The sequence below is a fragment of the Stegostoma tigrinum genome, chromosome 44 (assembly GCF_030684315.1).
Source record: "Stegostoma tigrinum isolate sSteTig4 chromosome 44, sSteTig4.hap1, whole genome shotgun sequence".
Taxonomy (NCBI): domain Eukaryota; kingdom Metazoa; phylum Chordata; class Chondrichthyes; order Orectolobiformes; family Stegostomatidae; genus Stegostoma; species Stegostoma tigrinum.
Window position 1 is genome coordinate 14,735,756 of NC_081397.1, and position 9,503 is coordinate 14,745,258.

At 46.9% G+C, this 9,503-nt stretch overlaps 2 protein-coding genes across 2 annotated transcripts in view; one reads left to right on the forward strand and one right to left on the reverse strand.

The window, feature by feature from the left end:
• Nucleotides 1-3,821, reverse strand: part of LOC132206828 (uncharacterized) — an 82,213-nt gene extending 78,392 nt beyond the window's left edge. Inside the window, exons 1-2 of the mRNA XM_059641907.1 lie at nucleotides 3,529-3,821; nucleotides 2,224-2,607 (exon numbers count right to left, since the gene is read on the reverse strand). Of these exons, the coding sequence (XP_059497890.1) occupies nucleotides 2,224-2,607; nucleotides 3,529-3,821 (677 nt within the window). The remainder of the gene's footprint in view (nucleotides 1-2,223; nucleotides 2,608-3,528) is intronic.
• On the forward strand, nucleotides 934-1,336 carry LOC132206882 (late histone H2A.2.2-like). The gene has a single exon (XM_059641989.1). It carries the CDS (start codon nucleotides 944-946, stop codon nucleotides 1,334-1,336), a length of 393 nt encoding a protein of 130 aa, XP_059497972.1. The 5' UTR covers nucleotides 934-943.
• Nucleotides 3,822-9,503: the final 5,682 nt, after the last annotated feature.

Consider the following 9,503-nt stretch of genomic DNA (forward strand, 5'->3'; position numbering starts at 1 on the left):
AGGGAGTGACAGAGAGAGATTATGTGAAGTGAACATTTTTAACTGAAAGGAAATTAAATCGTAAGCATGAACGCAAAAATCCTTGTAAAACCTCTTCCTCGTATTGCCCATATTGGCGGGGTTTTCAAATCGGACAGAAAACGGTTGATGATTTGGCGCCGGTATTTTCCTACGGTTTCCACGCCGACGAATTTTGTTTTATTTTCAAATCTCCCCGCGGGTTCTATCCGGTTTTGCAGAAAGCTATAAATGAGGCTTTCTGCTGTCGGCGGGAAAATTTCCAAGTGAACTGAGATAAAAGCAGAACAGCTGCCGGACTGGCATCGCAAAAGTAGAAACATTGTTGATCTTGTGCAATAGGGAGCGAGATTGTAAAATATTGTTTAAAGCAGTATTGAGTTCAACGAGAAAGAAACAGTTGTGTGATACTTTGATTATTATATCCGGGTGTAGATGTGAATTAAATTCAATCTGTGCAGAGAATAACTTTCGGCGGGCTTTTCTTTCCCCCTTCCGCTTCATGTTAAGTTTTTTCGCGGGGTGGGGGGAATTCAAGATCAAAAATAGTTGGTTTCAACTAGGCCGGGAAATTAGACAGAGATGGTGTTGACGTATATAGGTGTATTCTACAAGCAAATTATCTGAAGTATGAACGCATTCTTCTTTGTAAAACTTCTACCCATTTCGAAGTTATTGGCGGGCTTCTCCAGTTTGAAAGAAAGCGGTTGAAGATTTGGCGCCGGGATTTTCCGGCCTCCTCCCCGGGCCCTCTCCGGATTGGTGAGGGAAGCAGATATCTGATTGGGCATTGAAACGACATTAGGAGATACTGAACAATGTGACCAATCAGCAATGGCCGCACCCCCATTCCTCCCGAAGGTATAAGAGTGCGGGATGTGGCCGCATTGCAGTATTTTCTGTGAAAGTGTTTGAGACTGTGGCGATGTCTGGGAGAGGAAAGGGCGGTGGCGGTAAAGCTCGGTCGAAGGCGAAGTCCCGGTCGTCCCGGGCTGGACTGCAGTTCCCGGTGGGCCGTGTTCACAGGCTCCTGAGAAAGGGTAACTATGCTGAGCGTGTGGGTGCCGGAGCGCCGGTCTATCTGGCTGCGGTGCTCGAGTACCTGACGGCTGAAATCCTCGAGCTGGCCGGTAACGCAGCCCGGGACAACAAGAAGACCCGCATCATCCCCAGGCACCTCCAGCTGGCCGTGCGCAACGACGAGGAGCTCAACAAGCTGCTGGGAGGTGTGACCATCGCTCAGGGTGGGGTGCTGCCTAATATCCAGGCCGTACTGCTGCCCAAGAAAACCGCCGCTGGGGGCGCCACTAAAAAGTGAAGACACTTCTTGAATCTGACAACCCAAAGGCTCTTTTAAGAGCCACCCACAACATAAGTGAAAAGCAGCTAGACTTTCACTGCTGGCTAACTAATTTTCATTTTATGTGCAAACACGGTCCGGTAAATGCGCAGAAATAATCTCTTTTGTTTTCGCTTTAACAGTGATAAAACTAGAACGGGACGAATAAATTTGGAGGGTTTGCTGCAGGGACAGCGACTGCGACTTTAAATAGTGACTCAAAGCGGTATCCCCATCCAGGGAACATGAGACATGGAATAGCTCGGCCCCAGAAAGATGCCATGCGAGACAGAACCGACCATCCTCAGAGGATCGAATACACTTGTCGGAGATTGGGCAAAATTTCGATTGCATGGCCAAAACTACAAAAATCATTTGTGTAATGTGGCGGGTTTTGAAATTGGCGATTGTTTCCCACCCTCCTTCTCCGGCAAGTTCAGTTACAGCTGGGAAAACGCCACGGGAAGCAATTCCCACACAGGCGGTCCAATTGGAAATGTATCAATTATAAAGGGTGGAATGCAGTACTTGAATTTGTTGTGATTACTGAAAATTTATAAACCTGATTGTCCCGAGTTGCCTCGTCTTCAACATGAATTCGTGCATCCCAGACCCATTCATTTTCTGTAACTCGTGTTGCATTGAGACATCAATAGCATGCTGTGTGTTGACATTAACTAAAGTCCAGTGCCTGACGATTGCTGCTCTCTCGGGACAGTTTAGTGGCTCTGAAAAGAGCCGTTGTGTTTCTCGGGGTCAATGTACAGGGCCGGGCACGCTCCGTTTAGGCGCGCTCCCCGCGGATCCGCCGGGCCAGCTGGATGTCTTTGGGCATGATGGTGACCCGCTTGGCGTGGATGGCACACAGGTTGGTGTCCTCAAACAGACCCACCAGGTAAGCTTCGCTGGCCTCTTGCAGGGCCATCACGGCCGAGCTCTGGAAGCGCAGGTCGGTCTTGAAGTCCTGAGCGATCTCCCGTACCAGGCGCTGGAACGGCAGTTTGCGGATCAGCAGCTCGGTGGATTTCTGGTAGCGGCGGATCTCCCGCAGAGCCACCGTGCCGGGCCTGTAGCGATGAGGCTTCTTCACTCCGCCCGTGGCCGGAGCGCTCTTGCGGGCCGCTTTGGTCGCCAGCTGCTTGCGGGGAGCTTTCCCTCCGGTGGATTTGCGCGCTGTTTGCTTGGTTCTGGCCATTCTCGACAACACACACACACAAGCTGCTACTCTCAATGCTGAGTCTGCTGCGGCGCTGCCTATTTAAGGGAATGGAGAGCCCGCCCTAGAGCTGGGATTGGATACAGTCCCGTCCCTCAAATCCCCGAGAAACAGCCACTGAAGGACAGAAAAGGCAGTAAAATAATTATTGGAGGCTGATTGGTTAACTTGAAATGACAGTTGGTCAATTTCAAATCGCCCGCCGATTTCAGCCTGACCTTACAAAATATTAACAAGTAAAGTCCCATGCGCCTGCGCCTAAGATTATATCTTATGCTTTACAAAATTTTCTTGTGAACCTAACTTGCAGTCAGCGCGGAGAGGGCTCTGAATCATTTCCTGACGCACCTCTAACAGGCAGGTGGAATGAACACGCCACTAAAACCTCGGCACGGCTACCAGAATCAAAACTGAACAAATTATCATTCCTGGGAGCGTCAATGAAGGACAAACACTGTAATATGTATCATTTGCGCCTGGGCCCAAAATTACGGACAGAGCAAATTATTATTCCTGGTATGGACAGCTGGTGTTATTACTGATATTCTGGTATTCACATGGAAGAGAATCAAAGATTTAGGGTTGAGAAACAGATCAGCCATGGTCGCATGACGGAGCCGGCCGCTCCTTCTGTATGTGACATAACCAGCTGCAGAACCGTATCGTCTCGACTGGCCGTGAAACCTCTATCTGTAGTGTAGGGATATCTTGATTATAAAACACGTTACTGCAGACAGTATAATTTAACAATCGCGCTCTCTCTCTTGCAACGCGGCACACGAAGTTAATATATTTCCTGAAGGATTGATGCAAAATTAAAAGTCGCTGCACCAGCCCTATGTGCTGGTTCCCCATCCTCAGGTCTCCGCTCTCAATCGGAGTGTTTGGGTGGCTCTGAAAAGAGCCTTTGGATTCGCTGGAAAAGGGACGATTTGCTCAGCCGCCGAATCCATACAGAGTGCGGCCCTGGCGTTTCAGAGCGTACACCACATCCATGGCAGTCACCGTCTTGCGCTTGGCGTGCTCAGTGTAGGTCACCGCATCCCTGATCACATTCTCCAGGAAAACCTTCAGCACCCCGCGGGTCTCCTCGTAGATCAAGCCCGAGATGCGCTTGACCCCGCCACGGCGAGCCAGGCGCCGGATGGCTGGTTTCGTGATGCCCTGGATGTTATCACGGAGCACTTTGCGATGCCGCTTCGCTCCGCCCTTTCCCAGGCCTTTACCTCCCTTCCCTCTTCCAGACATCACGCTTCTTCACTCCAATCGCTGCCGAATAAGACCCGAGGTGCCTCACCTTCCTTTTTTATATAGCCCGCCCCGACCTGACTGAGAAAGAGCTGACAGAGAGTGAGAGGCGGCCCGGGCAGGCAACTGAGTGACAGGCAGAGAAATGTCCAGCTCCGCCTCCAGCTAACTCCCGCCCCCAACTGGATCTGGAACTAAACCTTTTCTCCACAAGGGCAGTGAACACAAGGCCCGGCAGAAAACCTGCAGACTCAAACTTATGTTCAAAGATAATAAAACCTGGATATTTTAAAGGCAAGATGACAAAGTGTGAAGCTGGATGAACACAGCAGGCCAAGCAGCATCTCAGGAGCACAAAAGCTGATATCACTGATACAATTTTAAAAGCAGTTGTGAAACAATTAAAAGCCCATGTCCTGGCCTTTCTTTCAGAAGACAGCAAGTCAGCTTCCATTTCACAGATAGCAGGAACTGCAGATGCTGTAGAATCCGACAAAGTCAGTTTCCATTGCTCCCGGTGAATCAGACAAAATCATTTCTTGGGGACTGTGTTGTGAAGCGGGGTTTCTGCGCCAGTGTTACTGTCTCCCTGAATATGTGAAATAGAAATGGACAGGAACTGAAACTGACATTTCCACAGCCATCATAACAAAGTGTGGGGCTGGATGAACACAGCAGGCCAAGCAGCATCTAAGGAGCTCAAAAGCTGACATTTTGGGCCGAGACCCTTCATCCAGCCATTTCACTTTCCACAGCCATGTCACATTCCTCAATGACTGCCTCTGGCTCAGGCTCACCCGACGTGGTTCATTCTCAGGGTCAGTGCAACATGTCCAATTCTGTTCACTATCACTTACGTTAACCTATACAATGCCAGGTTCATTTCTTTGCTGCTTTCTTGGTAACTTCGGTTTTCAGCTTGGCCTTCGCTTCAGTGAGCGTTTCCAATGTTTTCAATTGTATTTGCTCCTCCTGCTCTGACAGTGAACAGTACAAAATCAATCCCAACCGGAGATCAGCTGTTCTCCACTAAACAGAGACACACAGATGGTGCAGTTTCTCAGCATGGGGGGTATGTAGCTAACCACTGTCAAGGTGAGTGTGTGCCCGGACGGACTTTCCGAGAGGGGAAGGAATAGTGATGACCCCACTGTAATACAGGAGGATTGTTCTCAGGGTCAGTGCAACATGTCCAATTCTGTTCACTATCACTCACGTTAACCTATACAATACCAGAGAGATTTGGGATTGTAGTCGGGGGTTGTAGTGATAGAGCTTGCTGTTAGGGTGGATGGAGGCTATATCAAGTCTGATCAGTGTGTGAGTGTAAAACTGTGTCACAGAGTCGTGCAGTAAGGCATTCTTTGACTTGGGCCTCAGCATCATTGTATCCTCCACTGTCAACATCCTGGGAGCTACCATGAAGGACAAATTGAACCGGACTCACCCGATAAATGCATTGGCTACAATAACAGGGCCAAGGCTATGGATACTGCAGCAAGTAACTTCCCTCCTGATTTCTCAAACCTGTCCAAAATCTCCAACATTCAAGTCAGGAGTGTAAAGGTTTCCCCTCTGTAGCCCCCATTACCTGTATTAGTGCAGCTCCAACTGCACACAGCAAGCAATGTACTATCCACGAAAAGGCTGCTCCTGTTTAATTGGCACCACATTCACAAACATCCACTCTCTCAAATATAAAATTAGATAGCACCTACCAAACCCACAACTACTTCCATCTTGAAAGACAGCAGCAGCAGGTTCATGGGAACTGCATGATCTGCAAGATCTTCTCCAAGACACTCACCATCCTGACTTGGAAGTATATTGGCCGTTCAGTCTGTGTCAATCTGTGAAAATCCTGCAATTCCCTTACTAATGGCAATGTGGGCCGACCTACAGCTCAGAGATTGCAACGGTTCAGGAAGGCAGTTCACTACCACCTTCTCACGGGCATTTCAGGAGGGTCAATCAATGCTCAGACCAGTCAGTGATGTCCACAGCTGGCATTTTTTTTCTTTGAAATGTCTGCATTATTCTTGCCCAGTTACAAGGACTGTCCAAATTCTCTTAAAACACCCAGTTGTGAAACAAAGCATAGACTGGGTAATCATTTTGCACAACATCTATGTTCTGCTTGCAAAAAAGACCTTGAACTTCCTGTTGCCTGCCACTTTAATGCAACACCCCGTTTCCAGTCCAACATCTCTGTCTCTGGATTGCTGTAGAGTTCCATTGAAGCTCAACACAAGCTAGAAGAACAACACCTCATCTTCCACTTGGGGACTCTGCAGCCCTCCAGACCCAGTATCGAGATCAATATTTTTTGGGCCTAAACTCTACCCCTCACAAGGCCTTGTTACCACATACCCTGCCATTATCCACCACCCACTAAGAGTTCCCAAAAACTACTATTCAACCTCCCAGTCTGATCGTTATCAACTCTGTCCAAATGTTCTTCTCTCTGTTAGGCTTTGTCCGAACATTTATTCCAAACCCCATCACACTCCCCTTTTATCTGCATATAAACTGACGTTTTCCCAACCACCATCAAATCTGCGGAAAGGTCACTGGACCCAGAATGTTAATTTTGTTCCTTTTTCCTTCGAAGATGCTGCCACACATTGAACCGCTCCAGGCCATTTGGCCCAACAAGTCCTCATCGCCCCCTGAAGAGCACCCTACCCAGACCTATTCCCCTACCCTTTATTTCTCATGTCTAATCCACCAAACCTAAACATCTCTGGGCACCACGGGCAATTTAGCACAGCCAATCCACCTAGCTTGCACACCTTCGGACTGCGGGAGGAAACAGGAGCATTCAAAATTATGCTCAAACTTTTATTCTATCTGAAAACAGTAAGGGAGGTGACATGAGCAGAACAAAACATTGGCACATAGTTCACAATTATGCGCTTAATCTGCAGCACGCTTCATAGAATCACCATAGAATCCCTACAATGTGGAAACAGATACTTCAGCCCAACTAAAATTCCACACCGACCCACTGAAGAGCATCCCCTCCCAGACCCATTGCACCGCCATTTCCCTGCAACCCTGCATCCCTGCATTTCCCTTTGTCACACACAACCCAGAGGAGCGCATGCGTGAGGCCCTCCCCCAGCGCTGCCATTGACTCAGTGAGTGGAAGAGGTTTGTTTGAAACAGGCCGCAATGGAGAGAACAGCGCCCAGGGAAGCGAGGGAACAGCAGGCTCCTTCCAGCAGCGCATCGAGATGTGAGTCTGGGGCACAGAGGGGGCTCCGAGACCGGCATTGATTCGGGTTCAGTTCAGGGAGAACCGGGGGCTGTTGGTAAGAGGCGGAGCGGAGCAGGAGCTGGTCCCGGAACTTGGAGTGAGCGGCCTGGGGGCGGGGAGAGAGAGGCCTTTCTCGGGCTGTGTGTGGGCCTGCGGAGGGAGACACAGCGGCAAGAAGCTGCTGGGGGGTCAGTCTTGTGCTGTTCATCCTCTAAACTGGGATGAAATTTCGTTGTTCGGCTTCAGTTTCGCGCTGTTTTTGGACATAGTGCCGTGAACAGTGGAAACACAGACTAGAGGCATGTTATAACCCGGAAAAGGACAGGTATTTGAGTCCCCAGGTTAAATTTCTCACCTGAAATATTTAAAATAGCGCCCTTTGTTCCTCCTTTTCACAGGTAGTGTGTTGTGAGCTGGATATTGATCTGTGTATGCATGCCTGTTTCTTCGGATAGCCCCATGTATGAAAGTACAGTTGTTGCTCAGTTTCTGATTCTCACTCAGTTGATTTCGAATTATTTCAGGAAAAAAAAGTACCATGAGAATTCCCAGAAAAGGAGCAGATCTGGAGAACAGGGAATAAAGCCTCTGGTTCTGTTCAATTTGCTCGTTTTCTTCTTTTAAAAACAAACACACGTCCCAATGATTATGAACTTGATGTTATGTTGATTAGTTCAATACGGCCAGACTTTCTGTATATTGACTTCCTCCAGGCAAATACTTGAAGGACCAGGATGATGTTGTATTTCCTCGGTACAAAGCCAAATCTGACCAGTTACTGCTAACAATCAGCAGGTATGTAGCCCACTGACGTTGACACAAGTTTTGAAGGTGGATAGTCTGATTGGTCATCCGAAATAGACGCTCAGGAACAGCATTAAATCTGCATTGAACAAGGGCATTTTCCAAGTTACAATCAAGACAAACAATAGATCATGCTGCAACATAGTTTCAACAGCCATACCTCAGTGAGATGTTAAGTACAGAAATGGGAAGAACCTGTGCAACAAGAGTTACTAAAGTGGATGAAACATGTTTATATGAAGTTTATCAGTGACTGAGAAGGACAGAATTAATCCTTTGATGAATAATTCTCTCCTCCTCTCACTCTCACACACACACACTCTGACTGACTGAAGGTGTATGTTACAATGTGGAACAACTAAATTGTTTTTGTGTTCACTGCAAATCATAGAAAATTATAGACTCAAAATGATCTCCACTAACACCCTCAAGTTACAGAACTCTACAGCACAAGAGAAAGGCCCGTCAGCCCATTGCGTCTGCACCTTTTTTTTCAATGAACAACTTTTAAAATCCCAATCAGCCAGCATTCTATTTCCATGAATGTATTGAGGCTGAAGAGGAACTGCTATCCTCACCCTTATCATTTCTTCACCTTACAGGAGTTAATATTTCTTTTTTTTTCTTCAGTCTGGCAAGAAACATTGTGTATCTCTTTGAATTTTTTGTTTCAATTTTCTACAAAGGGCTTGATGTTCATGTCAACCTTCCCTGCAGCACAATCACGTTAGTCCTCATGGTACGGACAAATGTCAGTGTAATATTAATCCCTCAATCGTACAGAGTCAGTGAATATCTACTGTACCTGAGATGGTTGCAGACATCACGAAGCTAGCACTGCAGCTATTCGCAGGCTGATAACTGGAGAACTAATGTCAAATTGGCACTAACAGACACTGGCAGTGAGTGGAAGAAGTTCACAATTCCAACAATTACTGGAAACTAGTATGCAGAATGTAATGTCCCAGTGCAAGCACAGTGGGCTGAATGGTCTGCTTCCACGCTGCACCTCATCTTGATTCTGATCCTGGTGATGAAGTAAATGATATTCTGTTGTATAGAGTATTAGTTTAAAAATGTAACATAGAAATAGCCAGACAGGTGCAAAACAAAATTTTTAAGAAAGAGCACTAACGATGTCCAATACAAAAAAAAGAATCTAAATGTCTCATTGATACTACTGAAACCTGAAAAAACAAATCCCTTACTGAGACAGAGAATCAACATATGATACAATCGGTATATAAAACCCACACTCAGCACATAAACTGTAAATTGTGTTGTTGATTCAGAATGGTTCTCAGAGGAAACCAGCCCCATTTATATGACCCCTCCGAGATCCTGCCAACTGATAACGAACTAAGAAGTCTCAAAATGCCGAAGAGATTAAAATCCAGTCTCAACGCCCTATTAGCTATGTCAGAATGTGTTGCATATTCACAGAGAATATTACTGGCTGCAAGAGAATCAAGGCACATTGATACACAACAGTAGAAACTGACAGATACGGATTGATACCTACACTGACTCATTCACATTCCAGAAACACACAAAAGAAAATTGATGATGAAACACATATTCACATTCAAATAACAGAAACTGACAGGCATGGACTGATA